Below are 18,319 nucleotides of genomic sequence, written 5' to 3' on the forward strand. Positions count from 1 at the left end.
AAATAAATCATGGTTGTACGGCAGTGAAGCATCGGTGTTGAACACTGATGTCATGCTGTCGATGATGATGTGTTTTCCTTGACACGCTTGACCAGCAGCAACGGTTTCTGAATCATCAGATGTTCAACCGGAATCGAGATTAAAAAGAACAATGGGGGCCAGTTCTCCATTCGTATTCGAATCTGCATCCTCGTTCCAGAGGCACAGGAGACCAATAAAAAGCGAATCCAGCACAGATGCAAGAGCGATCTTCTATCCAACTTGTTCCTGAGTGCGAACCCTATAGGCTGTCAGATAAGCTGAGATTTGAAGGATGATTTTGGGGTGTCTACCGCCGTGGCGGCTGAGTTATTGCAGCTAATAATAAACATTCGGAGATGGCACTGGCAACTGGGTAAGAAGGTGGGTTGGACGAATGTGTGAAGGGAAAGATAGGAGGCGTCTGCACTAGGCCGTCTTCACTTTCCAGCCCTGCTGTATGCAGCAAAGTGACCTGTTTGGTGGCACCACGCGACGGGAGATATGTCATCGGGTCATTCGTAATTGTGTGATTCGTAGATGTACATGGGCTGAGGTACTGCCGATTTGTACAGCCCTTTTGCTCAAAAGCCTAATCGCTGGACAGCTGTGATTGGCGTAATACTGACAGCGGCCTACATTTTTTTCAGGAGCAAGTTTGCACATGTTGCAAAGCCAAACCTGGATGACCAGGAGGCTGTATCAGTCAAATTTTCACCCACTATCCGATCTCGTGTAAGAAGCTCTGTGAGTATCACGCGTGCACTCCATAGCATGGTTCGATGGGTTATGAAAATGCGCAAACCGTCACACCACTGTAAGGTTTAGTCTATTCGTCACGGAGCAATATCATCGGTCAAGTCAATACCTGCGAATTGTGGATCGATAGTATCTCAGGAAAACCGTAACGAGGCAGTTAGAAAGCGCGTTTTCGGTTGTGCAATGGGTACTTCCATTGAAGAATGTGTCCAGCACCAAAAGCTGCGTTGGTTGGGACATGTGTTATGTATGCCGAACCATCGTTTGCCGAAGAGAGTACTGTTTTCCATGCCCAACTCAGAGTGGCGTAAACAGAGAGGTGGCCAACCCTTGACTTGGCGGAGGAGTATGAAGGAGATCACGAAACGCTTGGGTGCTGTCGGTGCTACTCGCCTTCCAGGATGGGGACCGCGTGATCCTCACTGTGCCTGGTTGGAGACACTACAAGATATGGCTGCCAACCGATGTCAGTGGCGTTCTTGTTGTCAGTTTCTATCCAGATTGCCTGAGTGAATGTCTGGAGGTGTAGGCACCTCGGAATGATTGTGGTAAGTTAGCACTAAGTCCCTTCCCCGTCCACCTTTACTCTTCTTTACACTAAGGCTTTCAGATAAATCATGGTTGTACGGCAGTGAAGCATCACTGTTGAACACTGACGTCATGCTGTCGATGATGATGATGACAGGAAAACCCTTGAGGGTGTGCGTTGTTGTCTGGTTGATTGTACAATTAAGCAGGCTGTCGACCACTAGCGTCCAAGGTAAAGTCATCTTTGCCCCGTGGGCTTCGTTATAGGCTTTCGTACTTAGGGAACCAGGTCCTGATAAGATTCGGCATGCCATCAGTTTTCAAAAATAATTGGTGATCTCTGTTAACTCAGGCAGGTGCTGTGCGATACTCGAGATGACTACCAGTGTTTGGTTTCTGGAACTTGTATCAATTGTTAACACCACCTGTTTCTGAACGGAAACATAATCGTTTAGTTCGAAATGATACTCACGTTTCTCAAGCTGCGCGGTGGTGGAAAAATCTTTTGCTGACAACCTGGCAGCTTTTACGTGCTGTTTTATCATCCTTTTGGTTGCATAGAGTATTTTTATATTCACATTGTTCGAAAATTCCTCTATCATAGCGCCATTATCCTGGTTAGTCCGAAGCAGTGAAGCACTGGACTCGAGTTTTACTGTTATTAGGAATTATCAGTAGTGCATATTCCCGGATATCAGACGAGGCAGACGCGCTAACACTCCGGACATGCGTCTGAGCCAGCAAACATGTTCATTCCTAAGCGATTTAATTGGAATAGTGAAGACACACCGGTTCGCCGGGAATATCTCGCATCACACCATACAGATGAGTTTCTGGAGCGATCCGAAGATCGCCGACGAAGACTTTGCAGACTTATCGCGGACTGTCATCGTCTAGATACTTGTTTCTTAGAAAACACGGCCTGTTAGGAGCACTCCCATTGTGGGGTGTGTTGCCTGCTCATTCCACCTCCCCAGTCTTCCGTTGTCCGTTTGCACTTCTCTTTGCCCTATTTACTGTTCAGTTAAGTGGCAGGTGATCCTTTTTTAGCCATTTCTTCCACCTCTGGATGATTTCTCTTATTCGCACTACTTATCCTTATTCCCATTCATTTAGGATGTAGTATCCCTGTTGACCCGATCGGTTGCCCCATCTATTCACGGCCATGATCATATCAAAAAGGCGATCCTTTTACTCCTTCTCGGTGGTGTTGAACGGCAACTCACCAACGGGTCCCGCATCAGAGGTGATATTAATCTGTTGCTCATGGGAGATCCTTCTGTCGCTAAGTCCCAGTTTCTCAGATTTGTGCTCCATGTGGCTCATAGGGCGATCGCAACAACTGGCCGAGGATCGTCCGGTGTGGGGTTGACTGCGGCAGTCACTACAGATATGGAGACAGGTATTTGATTTCCCACTGTTAATGAAGCGCTGAATGTTATGTTTCCAGCCAGGTTACACACCTGGGCTCAAAACGTTTCTTTCATACCTTGTTTTAACCGCCACCCGACTTGCTTCTCAGTGTTCGAGTTCGCTGGTCTTCTCACTGAGTCATGTACGTTCTTTCAGAGCTTGGTTGTGGTTTAGACTGACTACATTCGAGATTAAAAAGACAGTAGAATTATTAAGGATATTAGCCATCACTTCGTCTTCGTAACAATGTTACTGAGCTTTCTGTTGCATGACGAACACTATAAAAAAAGGTCGATATCACCGTAGCCAGTTAAACGTTAGGCATTTTTTAGAACGTTTACCATATTCACATAAGTCTGTTAACTCGAATCTCAAAAAATAAAGCTTATCGGAATAAAGCTTATCCGAAGCACAATTCAAAGAATAGACCAAGAAAGAAGAATGCCGCCTCAGCGCAGTTACCACTTGGCTAGAAGAACAAAGACATGTGGAACTTCTGGAAAGTTGGAAGTGTACGGCTAACACCAGCTAGGGAGAACGTTCGTCGTAAACAGTTGCGATGGAAGATGGTGTAGGTTGTCGGCAAACGATCGGCTGACAATAAGATGGATCATTTAAATTTGGTTCCATGTTAAATAATGGGTGGAATGGGCTCCACTGTGTTCATGTGGCAACAGTATTCTAAGTTAGAATGAACTTGAAGTTTCTAGGTAACAAGCATTCGTGGTTGAAGGGAAATGTTTGCTGTAGCAGAGGAGAAAACTATTGTTCCTCAAGACATTGATGGCAGTCAGTTTGAAGTGAGGGGGCTAGGGATGTTGTCAAAGAAGCTCAAACCCGGAAATCGTATTGACTGAAGATCAAGGAATACAGTTTAGTCGAGTAAAAACTGGTATACCAGAGGAAGAGTTGTGAATCGTAGAACTTTCAAGGGTTGAATATCACTCCTGTTGTCTAACCCCGATCGGGAATTCTAGTATGATCATGGTTCAGTTCACTGGTGACCATTTCGCCAGAGGAGCTTCGCCAACCTCGATTTACGCTGGCTAGCCGGCGCTGCAGTTGTCTGATTTTTTGTACCCCTTTTTTCACAGGCTTTCTGTTCGGAAGGTACATTCTACTGGTGATTCCTAGAACGGTTGAACAAATTGTGCGGCGCACACACAGCATAGGTTGATCTGGCTGTGCTTGGCAAATTTTCCTCTATTATTTCATTTGATATATCCGCCTGTTTGTCCTTATCATAATATACACCCATAGATTCCTGTATCCGATCAGGAGTGACTTAGACAAGATATATCACCGCTTATCCTTCAGTCACGCTGAAGAGATATCTTAGAATCGCAAAGCAAAGGTTGTCACGGATATCAATTACTCACTCGTCTGTGGTATATTATTTGTTCAGTCTGATCCATCCATTATACAGTCAAACTTTTGGCTTAAAATCCAGATGCGTTTCGGACTGGCACAATGTTTCCAATCAGACGGTCAGCAATATGAATCCCAACCATCCATCTCCGGAGAACTCTCGTTGTTCAGCATACCGATCTGAACTGGCTCAACCACTGCAGTAAACCAATACTGTACTGGTAACGAGCACATGAATGAAGCACAAAAGTGTAAAAGTGGCTATGCTAGCGGCGTTCAGAACTGTCTGTTCGACTTCTATACGATCAGATGTCCACTGGATATAGTCGAGATCGCCAGTTCTGTTTAATGCTAGGAAGTCCGTACCAGCAGCCAGCGAGTGCAACTACGTACGCAAATCCCCTAAGTCCCAAATAGTGGTGAGTCTAAGGACAGGCCGTGAGCTCTGATGGACAATGAAGTATCAGATGAAGAAGAATACGGAAACAGCCGTGCTGTATAGCAATTAATAAGATCGAGTAGTCAAAAGAAAGCAACAGTCAGTGAAGCGTTAAGGGAAAAGACGACGCCGATTGGAAAGATGTGCCAAACACCTGAGCGGGCTTCTTGGTACACAGTCTCTCGAGACAGCGCACACGGTGATAGATTACACTCCTTAATTCCTCTAACTTAATGGGGTTTTTTTAGGAGCGGAGTTAAAGTACAAACTGTCCTTCCTAAAACATGAGAAGATACGAGGACCAATCTCTCTGAATCCAGCCTTCTTCTAAGACGCCGAAGAATCTCTAGTTAATAACCTGACAGAAATTACTGCTGCCATATGAAGTGAAAAGCAAATGTGCACAGGATAGGGCATATCAACGGACATCCCTCTTCAAAAAGGTACGTGAGCTGTGTGAGGACCGTCGTGGCATTATCCTGGTGGTTGTGGTTTCGAAGGTGTTCTCTAGCTTCATCCTTCGAAGATTGGCTGAACAAGTACGGAGACAAGCTGGATTCTGGAGCAATGACCTGCTTCATGCACCCAACAACGATGGTATTTCTTGACTTGAAAGCTGTCTTTGACTGTGCGGGCCGTCGGGCACCATGGTAGTGTCAATGGAGCGAAGGTTTCCCCATAGGTCCCTGGCTTTCTGTAAAGCACTGTAGGGAAACTTTCCATGACGCTTGGAGGTCGATGGTGAGCTCTCGCCTAAATTCACTACATCTAATAATGTCAGGCTAGGGTATCCCATTTCATCTTTTCTCTTTCCAACTTCGCCATCGGTTTGGTCATGAAAGGCTCAGTCCCGAACCCTCAATACCTTCCGGGCCGAAATGTTCCCGTGGCGTTCGCGTGCAAATATCAGCTGCGCAGACGATGTAGCTCTTCTTGGTTAATGCAAACAATCCTAAATGACCTAAGCAATTCTACCTCATGAGACGATGTATTCTTGGTTAATGCAAACAATCCTAAATGACCTAAGCAATTCTACCTCATGGTTTCATCATCATCATCATCATTGTCAGCCAGCTGAACCGTGTACTGGTCGTACATTGGTTGTAGCTGCCACAGTTTCGTTCACCGATGATTTGGGGGAGGGGGTAGGTAGCTGCGCATTGCACGCGCGAGCTGGTAAATTGGTGCATAAATCCAGCACTGTCAGTGGGGTGTCAAGCGGGGGGGTGGAAAAGGAGCTATGCATTGATGCATGAGCGCCATTGAGGGCGCGACTGGGCCATGTCTGATAATGTCCCTGGCCATTGATGTGGCCCGTCTCGGGGTCCCCATCCAGGAAGACGGCAGTGACCAGCGCAGCTGAGTTTGCTGGTAGTGGCTTTCATACTTCGCTGCCAAGTCATTGTTTGACCGCCTCTGGCTCTCTTCCACCCTTCACATGGTTGGGCGAAAAGAGCCCTTCGAGGAAGTCGGTCGACTGGCATACGCAGCACGTGGCCAAGCCAACGCAACCTGTGCAGTGTGATCAGTTCATCTATCGAGGGTGAGTTATTTCTCCCGAATACCATTCGACGTACTTCAGAATTGCTGATCCGGTGTTCCCACCAGATTCGGGCAATGCTCCGAAGACATCGATGGTCAAACACTGAAAGTCTTTTGACGTCCTCGGCGCGCAGCGGCCAGGTTTCTGATCCATATAGTAATATGGAGCGCACCGCAGCATTGTAAACTCGACCCTTGACAGAGAAGCTGATGTCACGCCTACGCCACAGGTGACGTAGGTTCGCAAAAGCTGCTCTGGCCTTCCCAATCCGGATGGAAATATCATCTTTCGCGAGACCACCGGGACTGATACAGCTGCCCAGGTAGACAAATTTGTCTACTACCTCAATCGGTTCATCCGCAAGCATGAGGCTAGGGTTCGAGCCCACCCAGTCTTGCAGTAGCACTTTACACTTTGCAGGTGTGAAGCGCATACCAAACCGCGAGGCAGAATTATTTAGATTATTTAGTATTGTTTGCAATGCCACGGGGTCAGATCCTAGAAGAGCTATGTCGTCTGCGTACTCGATGTCTGTGAGCGGAGGCCCAGGGAGCACTTCGACCCCACAGGCATTAGAGGCTGGTAGTGAGTCTTCCATGATCGTATCAATGACGAAGTTAAAGAGGAAAGGTGAAAGAGGACAACCCTGTCGGACACCACTTGATGTGATGAACTCAGGAGAGAGCTTCCCGTAGACCTTTACACGGCCGCGGGAGTTGGCGTACAGCGCCTTAATGAGGTTCAAGAATTTATGGGGGACACCTTTGCTCCACAGACACTGCCATAGTGCTTGGCGGTCCACAGAGTCAAAGGCAGCTTTCAGATCAAGAAAAACAACCATTGTTGGTTGCTGGAAGCAGTGTCGCTGTTCCAGAATCTGTTGTAGGGTGAAGATATGATCGATACAACCTCTTGCAGGACGGAACCCAGCTTGGTTTTTACAGATCTGCCTCTCCCTGTGTTCAGTCAACCTTCGACGGATAAGGCCAGAGAGCACCTTCGATGCCACAGCTAACAGACTGATGCCACGGCGGTTTTTGCATAGCGTCCGTGTAACCTTTTTGAAGATAGGGATAACTATCGACATGCCCCATTCTGCAGGCACTTTCTCTTCGTCCCATATAGTACCAATAAGTTTTGTCAAGTGGGTCACCAGGGAATTTCCGCCTTCTTTGAAGAGGGCTGGATACAGACCGTCCGGTCCTGGTGCCTTCTCACGTTTCAGTGCGGCTACTTCGTACCTTATTTCTTCTTCCGAAGGGCGATCAAGGTTTACATTCCATTCGCCCGTATGCGCTATCTCCACCGGCTGTGTTGCAGGAGGCCAGCTGAACTGCTCTTCGAAGTGTTCGGCCCATCTCTCCAGTCGACGTTTTTGCGAGTGAATTAATGAACCATCTTTTTCACTTATCGTTTCGCTGACTGTTGCTTTCCTAGGGCCAGTCGATCGTATCAGTTGACATACGGCACGGCTGTTTCCCGTAGCAAAAGCCTTCTCCATCTCCCGAGTAGGATTAATTACTACGGTTTAAAGCACCAGAAAAGATCATCGGATGTATTTCATATAGCCATTCCGAAGCAGCCGGCTTTGTTTCGTAAGCTAGATACCTAACAAACAAACAGCAACTTAGAAATCACCAAGCGGAGAGTGAAGACCATCTCGACTAAAAAGACGAAAATTCGTTTAAAAAAATTTGCATTTCGTGTGCAAAAAACGTAAGCTGCCGGAGTTCGGTGCTTTTGGTGACTAGTGGAACCGAAAAGTGGATAACACCTGTAGACCTTCAGCTTTGTGTACTGCGTGATTGTAAAGCTCGGAGACTTGGTTGAATTTTCATTTCATCTGGTCTCGTCTTTTGTGGGTGTCCATTTAAGATCGTCTTTATTTAGTGTATAGAGAAAAAAATGCGAGATCGTTTCCGAAACATTCAACCCTTTAGACTTAAGGACACATGCTCATAGGTATCTTTATCAATATCCGCTATTGACTCGCACCTCCGCAGCCGAATACCTTCATTCATCCAGAAAATGAAAAGCGCTCATCCACTGTTTTCCATTTTAGTGCACTCCTTTACTATTATTATTTCACCTTACATTGTGTGGCTACTCCAGTTGGTTAATGACCTCGCAGAAAATGTAAAAATATGCGGGAAATTCCGCACAGTTCGTCCAGTTGTGTATGTGCAGGGCTGAACGACTTGTCGGATTTGTTTCAGGTGAACGCCACTTGGAGGCTGGTGCCATGGTTCTGGCTGATCGGGGAATCGTTTGCATTGATGAGTTTGACAAAATGTCCGACATCGACCGAACTGCCATTCACGAGGTGATGGAACAGGGACGTGTCACCATAGCCAAGGCTGGTATTCAGGCCAAACTGAATGCACGGTGTTCCGTCCTGGCTGCGGCTAACCCTGTCTACGGCAACTATGATCAATACAAAACCCCCATGGAAAATATCGGACTGCAGGTAGGTTGCCGTGTTATGGGAGTTTATTGTTTCACTAAACGATCATTGGTTCGTTCAGAATACCTTCAGATTGGGAATAATCCTACAGGACAGAGGCTTTATACGAATGGATTTGGAGTCAGAATTTGCGCCTAATAATGCTTAACATGAATTCATGTGACGAAATTAAAAGCGGGCTTAGAGTTACATTAATCGGTTCTTTCATGGCTCTCAGATCTGTTACGTTCCGGTTTATGTTCCAGATTTCACCCGATTCTATTAGATTCCGCTCTATAATCAAGTACGGTCTCTCAGCAAGAAATATCGTATGTTTGAGGACTTTGTGAATCCATGGAAAGGTTGTCATTGAAATTCTAATGAGAATTAGAAATATCTGGTTGAACTAAACAAGGAACATTACACACAGTCCGACGAGACCGGAGACCCCTTTAAAAGGCGCGTTACGTGTCCAAGTGACGAACTCGTTAGACCTAATATTTTGGTTTATGAGGTTGTAGGTGAGCGTATTAAGCTTGCTAGTTTTCTTGTTCATTATTCTGTTTTGACAGGCGATAGACTGTTGATATGGATGATGAGTTGGATAGCATTCACGCTCAAAGGTGAATTGAGACCTTCGCGTCTCCAAAGTTTTCACTCATGTGACCTATTTTGACTCGATGTTTGTAGACTTGTATACGCCTGCTTGTTTATTTGTGATTGAGGTCTGGACTCCTGCACTTCTCAAGTACGATATCCACGATGTGTTAATACCGACGGATATGGAATCGACCGCTGAGGCAGGGAACAGCGACTCCATTGATACAAGCAGTCACGGCGTATGTGGGGTAGAAATGGGCTCATTCTTATTCACGGATGCACTCTGAATGCCTTGCTGTGGCAAGCTGAAAGCTCATCATCATCAACAGCATGACATCATTGTTCAACACCGATGCGTCCATGGCGTACGACCATGATTTATTTGAAAGCCTTATTGTAAAGAAAGAATAAAGATGGATGGGGAATGGAAAGCCTAAAATATCAATGCAGAAGTGGACAGACTCAGCGCATCTGAGACTCACTTAGGAGGTCAACATGGATTGGACTCGTTATGTACGGACAACGGGGAACGATCGCTTCAGCTATATGCTAATCGCAGGCTGATTTTATGCAATACTAACTTCCGAAATAGCCGAAGTCTCCCGGCCACTTTGTGTCCTCCAACGGCAGGTCCCCCACAAACTCAAATCGACCACATCGCCATCAGTTACCGATGGCGCGGGTCAATAACTGACTGCCTATCGTTTTGGAACAAATTTGTGGATTCCGACCAGCGCTCGTGCGAAGTCGCTTCTCCCTTCGTTTTACAGGACCGCGTAAGGTGCGGACAAATCGCTTGGCAACTGAAAGACTGGCAGATCCGGATGTTAGACGAACTTACCAAATCGCCTTCTAGAGTCTCTTCCAAATGCTCCACCGTCAGATGTGAACTCATACTAGGACGAGATTGCAACCTCTGCATAGTCCTGCGGATTTTTCCTGTGGCACGGCACCACCAGACTCACTCGAGCACTGGATATCAGAACCCTGGACGGTGAACGTGGAACCGCCTACGGCCTCAGGCTTATGACTGCATATGTTCTCTTAAGCGCCACCCGCATTGGTCAGAGATGGGGTGAAGCCCTCAGTCAGCGCTTGTCCGATCTGTTTGCTTGCATTTTGGAAGAGGAGTCTGCCCCAGACAACTGGGAGCGTCGATTATAGTGCCCATTTTGAAAAAACGGGCTTGTAATGAGTGTGGCAACCACGGGGGGATCAGGTTGACCCCGGTTGTAACGAGACTGTTGGCGTCCCTAGTGCTTCGTCGCCCTATGGTGGCTCGTGAGATACTGACTCGAGAGCAGCAAGTGGGATTTCGGCCTGGTAGGGGTTGTGTTCACCAAATCTTCACACTGCGTCAGGTGCTAGAACAACGCCATACGTATAAGGAACCCAAATTCTAGTATTCCTGGATTTCCGAGGCGCATTCGACTCGGTTGACCGGGCTATTTTGCTTGACACGATCGCCCACCAAAAAATGCCCCGGAAGTTCGTGAACATAATAAGCTCTTTGTACTCTTAGACTTCCTGACCTGTGAGAGTATATGGCGAGCTGTCCGGAAGCTTCCGTACGCAAAGTGGGATGCCCCTTTCCTGTTTAACTTCTTGAACGATGAAATCATGAGACGAACGCTGGATTGTCTTCAAAACCCTGGGGTTCAAATAACCTATGGCGAAAACCTTGTCCATCTGAGACGAACTGGCCAAAGTCATCCCGTCCTTTGGTATGTACTCTGCACCCACAAAGTGTAAGGTGATGCTCCTGGATATGCAGTCACTTAACACACCACTTGCAATCCAAGGAGAGGCACTGAAAGTTGTGGAGCGTTTTACGTATCTTGGAAGTTGTATTGGTTCTGATTATAGTGTGACGGATGAGGTCAATGCACGAATCTGGAGGGCACGTGTAGCGTTTGGTAATTTGAGACACCTATGGCGTCAAAGTGGTATATCACTGAATCTCAAGGGACTGTTGTACTGTTTTGTTGTATGGTTGTGGGACTTGGCCTGTTCGAGCAACGGAACTGAGACGTCTTCAGGTGTTTGACAGTCGTCTCAGAACCATAGCTCGTGCGAGTTGGTATCGGCCAATCAGTAACGAGGCGATTGATTGGAAAGCGAGTTTTCGGTTGTGCAACGGGTAATTCCATTGAGGGCTGTGTCCATCACCAGGAGCTGCGTTGGTTGGGACATGCGTTGCATATGCCTAACCGTCGTTTGCCGAAGAGAGCGCTGTTTTCCATGCCCAATTCAGAGTGGTGGAAGCAGGGAGGTAGCCAATCCTTTACCTGGCAGCGGGGTATAAAAGAAATCACGAAACGTTTGCTTGTTGTCGGTGCTACTCGCCTTCCAGGATAGGGACCGCGTTATCCCCACTGCGCCTGGTTTGAGACGCTGCAAGATATGGCTGCCAACCGATGCCAGTGGCGATCTGGTTGTCAGTTGTCATCCAGAATGCCTGAGTGTCTGGAGGTGTAGGCACTTCGGAATGATTGTAGTAAGCTAACACCAAGTCCCTTCCTCGTTGACCTTTATTTTCTTCTTCACAATAAGGCATCCAAATAAATCATAGGTGTACGGCAACCATCGCTGTTGAACACCGATGTCATGCTGTAGATGATGCACGAATGTTTACAATCGGCTGGAACAAACACGACAACCCAACTGCCGAGACTTATAAGTCGTTCTTGCTCTTGCCAATTCCAAAAGCTCTGTGATTCCTGCGATGATGCTTAGACGATCTATCGTCCTATCGACGGTTCGAATCTCCTTGAACTTCTGTGGTCAAGTGTTACGCGGCGAAACAAATGAGCCATTAGCTGAAACAACAGGCCGCTGTAAAGAACGACTGCTGCAACCATGTTAGCCGGACCTCTCTCATTTGGCGATGTGTGGAACACAGGCGAAAGCGATTTCACTTTTAACGACACCAAACTCAGGTCGCCGTCTCCCTTCACAACACTGGTTGAAGTTAGAAAGTTTTCGGAAATAATGCGACATAGGTGCGACAAACGTAGTTGGTATATTGCACGTGGTCCGGTTAGTGACGGTTCGATAGTCTCGAAACGATAACAAATACTAACACTGTGCTCTAAGTACTTTTTCTATGCTTCATCAAATCAGGTCGATAAGGCATAGGATGGGTCGGGTGCTTGGAGTAGGGAAGTTGGATGTATGTTCCTGCAAATAGGTCCTACTTGTGGACCGTTTAGCTGTACCGGATTCCTGTTGCAATGCGATATGTGGGAGAGGAGAGGGAAAAAGGCCGCCCCAGGAGTAGGGGGCGTTGCATGCCTCGGGAGAGTGGGGGTCGATTGACCCGATCCGACCTTGTGCAGGGGACTGCCAACCATCTCTCCTTTTCTGACGCACGACTATTGCCTGCACAGCTGCCTTACGAGTCCTATTTTGTTCATAACTCCACCCATACACTCATCTGCAAATTAAATTCAAATTTTATCGCATTCATCTCGTTTGGCCGTCCCAGTCATGGGTGTCACATTTGCTATCAATATTTATGCTTTACACTGCTCTCCTCGACTCCTTCTCGTGCCTAAACAAGCCTTCGCGTTATGGTCGCTTGTGAGTAGTATCATAATAATCCAAATTTTTTGTCGGATGATCGCCTTCATCCTTATTTCACCTGACTGATTTGGTCATTCGGTCTCGTCTGTTCCAACCTAGAGCACTCCTTTTGGTCACCTTATATGATATGCTCCCTCTAACCTGACCATACTACCGGCCGTCGGAAACCCAGTGGAACTTGTGGGACGGGATTCTAGACAAAGTACATAGGAAACCAGATGGTCCAACAAGTCGTTTGGCACGCATTGTTCAAGCACATGAGCGTTGTGGTCGGTGATTGTCGTTCTCTCCTCGACGTCGCCAACGATAAATCGTGAAATGTTGAGTGGCGTCGTTCCACGTGGGATACTACTTACTGATCGAATTTGCTAAATTCTCCGTGCATCCAAAAGACGCTCGAATTCCGTTTCATGCGAAATGCTGCTGCCTGCCCAACCGCCTGGACTTTCACTTGTCCATTTGTTTGGGTGTAGTTTGACGATGGCGATTGAATCTATCTTTAGGGCTTTTCCTAATAAATTTTGAATGAATGAAGACTCGGTATTCTTGGATCATAGCTTGGCCTACAATTGTTTGACCTCTCAACTCAGTCCAAATTGCTTGGAGTGTTCGGTGTGAAATTAACGTCTGCTGCACCACACCTCAAATTCATTTCGCGGTCTGTCCAGACATCAGTCAGCTTAGCTGCGCAGTACACATTCATACAGCTTCACCTATATGTCTGTATGTGAAGGTCGTCCACACAAAGGATTTCGTGATGTTTTTACAGCCCACGGAGGGAATTCCCTCTGTAAAAAGCTTGCAACCTTGTGGTAGACGCCCATGTGGAAAAAAAAGCATGCAAAGTGTTAGTTGCATGTCGATAATCTTAGTTGATTGTATTTTCATCGTCGCTACAGGACACTGTTATATGAGTTCGACTGTGTTGGCTTAGCCTGTCCTGGGGCATCTCAATGAGCTAAAGGAATTATTTCCTTTCGGATGGGAACCACCGCGCCCAAAGATATGTTTTGCTTAGACTAGGACATTACAGTCTGTGAGCTTTCAGTCACTACTGCACGGTTTCTTAGTATGGGTGGTGTGGTATGATTGGTTATGTGGAGGTCTCTGTGATGTTCGCATAACGCTGTCATCGGACAATGTGCCTGGCTGGCGTTCTGCTAGGATCGTCGGCGAGATTTGTCGAGATAAGTGGGAATCGGCAAAACGTTAGTCCTAGGCTCCCCTATCAAATGAAGGCTTCCACCGTACCTCAATAAAATAGATGTTGAAGGTGCTCTCGGTGGAAAATTTGCTCGGGTTGGGAGTTGAACAAATATAATCTTGATAAATACGTAAAACTAACATTGTGCTTATTCATTTGTGGCAAATAGGTAACGGGGATGCTGTAGAGGTGATCCATTTGTGTCTCTCCATAACTTCACATTAATTTGGATGTTGGTGTTTATCACTAAAAACCTGACTCCTCTTCTTTTGGTGGAGATTCCCACGAAAGAGAGCATGTGCATCACTAACGCCGCGAACCATGTGATCATATATTTACTACTGACCCATTAACATGACCACCAGCAGCTTCAGAATTATGTAACACCAACTAGTGAACCGCCAGCTTTTACCATTTTCGTGCTCCGTACTTTTGCTTTGGTTTTGGAGGTTGCATGGTTTTTATGGCAAGGCGGAAGGCGTCCAAAGACTGGTTGGTTAGCTCAGACAAACAGGTTGTTTAAATTAACGGCTTTATCTATTTGAGCTCGGACGTTGCTCGGGTTATGTGAACAACCACTTATCATCTATGAATTGTTTCAATCACAAGTACTACCATCGCTCATTCTCATTCTTCAGGACTCCCTTTTGTCTCGCTTCGATTTGCTGTTCATCATTTTGGATAAAGCCGATCCTGAGACAGATCGGGCTATTGCTGAGCACGTTCTCCGCATGCACCGGTATCGTGGTCCAAGAGAACAGGAAGGTGAAGCTTTGCCGCTTCAGAACATGGCTCGTCTTCTGTCCACTGGTACTGATCCTTTGTCAGCCGCTGCGCAGGATGAGGCCGATGAAGATGACAGTGGCACTCGTCAAAGAGATGAGGATCAAGTTTACGAGCCTCACAATGACCTACTGCAGCCCGGGCGAGGAAGAGGAAGGTGAGTCTCATCCCATCTTCGCTATTCACCTAGGTGACATCTCTTAATCAGAACCGTGTGGCTCATCTCCAAGACCCATATTATGGGTGATAATTCCCATCCCTTGCCTTTCTCTACACTTCAGTGGGTTCTGGCCATTTCCTTTTCGTGTTTAAGTCAGTCGCATCCATAGTTCACATTTTATTTGTTTTCATTCGCTCTGCTTTCCTGTGCAAATGCTCGTTAAACTGTTTGCAACGCTGTCCTTCTTCCCCCCCCCCCCCCCCCCCCCCCCCCGACTAAATTGTCGTGACACTCACAAGCATGCAACCCCCTTCTCCCCCCCCCCCCCACCATCTCCGTTCTCCGTATCTTTCAAGCGACAAATTGACGATCAAATTCTTACAGAAATACATCCATGTGGCTCGTCAACTCAAACCCCAATTAACTCAGGAAGCTGCCTCCATCTTGGCAGAGAAGTATTGTGACTTGAGATCACAGGAGGGTGCTGTCTCAGATGGTCGTTTCGGTGGGGTCGACCAGTCGCGTATGCGGCGAACACAGCCAATTACTGCCCGAAGCTTGGAAACTCTGATCCGTCTGGCTACTGCCCATGCCAAAGCTCGAATGTCAAAAACGGTAACCAAAAAGGATGCGGAAGCTGCGGTGCAGATTTTATCGTTCGTGCTTTTCAAGGTCAGTGTATATTTGCATTGCATCATCATCATCAAAGACAGCAACATCAATGTTGACACTGATGCTTCACTGCATTGAGTATTAGGTAAAATGTTCTTCCGGAGGCGGTAATACCGTGAATAGCAATTGATTGCGAAGTGCTACTTTTCTATCATCATATTGTAACACACTGGTTTTAAATGATCGATTGGCTTCAATCGTAGTCGTTTATCTCTTTTTGTAGGACACTAATATATGCTCGTTTCTGTGACTTTTGTAGGAAGTGCTTGAGAAACGCCGAAAGCGAGATCGAAATGCTGCTGAAGACGGCGAGTCCGAAGACGAAGGTGAAGTTACTGTGGAATCACGACCTGCCAAACGCAAGTAAGTTTGGAAGCTTGAAGTAACTCACTGGTGTTATTGGGTATATGGACCTGGTCAGGCTTGGTGACACATTATTAAGCACTTGTGTAGTTTAGAGCTTGATCACTAGTAACAGTATTATTCACGTATTTTAAGTTGGTATGTTTATCTTCACACGTTCAGAGTCACAAAGACTTCCGCTGTGGATTCTGACGACCCGTACGCCTTTGCCGATGAACCTGAACCATCAACAACTGCCACGCAACCTACAACGAGCGGTGCTTTATCGTCGGACAGACTCCGTCAACTGTCTACTCTTGTCAGTCGTTTGTTCCAAGAACGTCGTGTTGAGCAGCTTCCGATAGGAGAGGTGAGCTTAATTAAACCTGTTTTCATAGGTAGCAAGGTATAAAGGCTGTTGCCCTCCATTGATAACACACAACCACATCTTTCACTTGTAATTACTAGCATCATTCGTTTAGAGAAGGTACTAAGAACTTTTTTCGTGGGCTACTCATAGTTTTATTCAGTCCGACGCATCGTTCCACAAAGTGAAAACCCACTGGATACTCTCAGCAAAGCTTTTACATGTCAGTCGGAGCCAAATAGTAATGTAAAGAATGGTAATTTCGATACATAACTTCGAGGTGAGAATCTTGAATGATGTACATTCATATCGAGATTACTGTATTGGCCAGTTTTGACTACGCCTACATCATGCGTACAGTGGTCTACCAAGGCCTGCTTCATGTTGCATCACATGCCTTCTCTTTTACAGCTGACGTCGACCATTATTCAGCAAGGTACTGGATTCAACCAAGCAGAGATTCGTGCTGGTCTGGAGGCGATGCACGCGGAGAATCGCGTGATGTTGACTCCGGATGATGTCTGGCTCATTTGAATGCCATACGATGCATTTCCATCCAGATCTGTTTTTATATACGTTTGTTCTTACTACAGTAAACTTATCGACCTGTCTATGGCGTTTTTGTGCTTCACGAAAAGCTGAAAATAATTACTGGGAGCTTGCGCTCATCGAGTAACTCATGAACTTCAATGTTGGTCGCCATTTATCGCTTCGAAATTGTTTGGAGGTTCACCAACCCTGTGATCTCTTAAGTTTTCCAAACCTTTAATGGTTGCTGCCCTTATCAACCAACCTAGCTCGACTTCACTACAATGCACGTTCTTTCAGGCAAGTTCATCTAGTTTGTTGACCCCCGACCCATGCATTTACTTCTAACCTTTCTACAACTATGAATCCAATAAGTGGTAGTCATGCGGTTTTACTAATCGATTCTTCGCACTGGTACCGGGTCCAAGCAGTGTAGACCGCTCGGTTGCCAGGTTCCATCGGACAGGACCCTAGCCAGGTTAATGCTAGAGATCCTTAGCTCTATTCGCTTATCCCTGAATCCACGTTAGGGTAGTTTTAAACACTATTTACCATGCAGCGTTGATCTGCTGTCAGTCGCACTCACCTGAAGCCTGGTGATATCACTGCCAACTGGTAGGTGACCGTACGAAATAAAAAGCAGTTGATTTGCAAGTTCGAGTACTGTGCGTTTCGTTATGTTCGGCTTCAAATCTTTCTGGGGACCAAAAGTGGTGTCTGACTCCCGAACCAGCTTCACAGAGGCCGATTTTTTGTGATGAGAGGGAGAGATACTGTACATTCAGTCTTGATACACATCGTCCATGTCGCACACAATTAGTTATTCTAATTTTGAGCTTGAGGTACAGCAGATCTGAGGCCTAAGCTCCTAGCTGGCAGGTTCTCATATTTTAATTCTTGCGCTTGTTCTCTGTGTCCATTCACATCTTCCATTTTTACCTTCGCGTTACCAATCATCTTGTGAACGGGAAAAAAATGGGAAGAAATCATGGAGGGGTTTGAAAGCGAAGGCACTGCGGGCAGAAACAGTGGTTCCTTATCTGGGTAATCTCCTCCCTGAGATAATCTATGCGTTTTGAAAGGAGGATGAGGCCCAAGCTTTGACAATGCTGAATGTCAGTTTGTGTTTTCTCGTGTTTAAGGCAAGTGGTGTTCGTTTTAACAATTTTGCAACAAGACGTGAATGGGATCCAGTGTTGTTTTCACATTAAGCTGGACCTTCTAAACTGAACAACGTCGAGGAGAAGTGACCCTGGTCCATAACTGAATGACGTTAGGTGTTGCAAACTACTACTACTATGCAGTGGGCAATAGAGAGATCCTAGCAGAATCTCATGAGCGATTTGCGTCCGTCAAGAAATACGAACAGCCCGTCTGAACAAATCCTCTTAGAGTTCAAGACAATCTCAACAAAACTACTAAGATCGTTTGACGACCAGACACTTGGGTGTATTTCGGACAGACACTAGTCCTATTCAGCCGTGTCGGAGTCGTCCTTCCGCGAAAAGATTGAAAACATCAGAGGAAGTCCCCGTGCTCAAATGAGCCTTGGATGATTTTGAAGCAA

The 18,319-nt window shown here is 46.4% G+C and overlaps 1 protein-coding gene across 1 annotated transcript in view; it reads left to right on the forward strand.

Annotated features, from left to right (window-relative positions):
* The window catches only part of T265_00045 (hypothetical protein), a gene marked incomplete at both ends in the record, with an annotated part of 24,187 nt that extends 7,352 nt beyond the window's left edge, over nt 1-16,835 (forward strand). The window contains 7 exons of the mRNA XM_009163702.1: nt 2,422-2,707; nt 8,285-8,535; nt 14,539-14,840; nt 15,200-15,515; nt 15,775-15,878; nt 16,041-16,227; nt 16,636-16,835. Of these exons, the coding sequence (XP_009161966.1) occupies nt 2,422-2,707; nt 8,285-8,535; nt 14,539-14,840; nt 15,200-15,515; nt 15,775-15,878; nt 16,041-16,227; nt 16,636-16,758 (1,569 nt within the window). The remainder of the gene's footprint in view (nt 1-2,421; nt 2,708-8,284; nt 8,536-14,538; nt 14,841-15,199; nt 15,516-15,774; nt 15,879-16,040; nt 16,228-16,635) is intronic.
* Between the last annotated feature and the right edge of the window lie 1,484 nt (nt 16,836-18,319).

This window comes from Opisthorchis viverrini, assembly GCF_000715545.1.
Source record: "Opisthorchis viverrini unplaced genomic scaffold opera_v5_1, whole genome shotgun sequence".
Classification (NCBI taxonomy): domain Eukaryota; kingdom Metazoa; phylum Platyhelminthes; class Trematoda; order Opisthorchiida; family Opisthorchiidae; genus Opisthorchis; species Opisthorchis viverrini.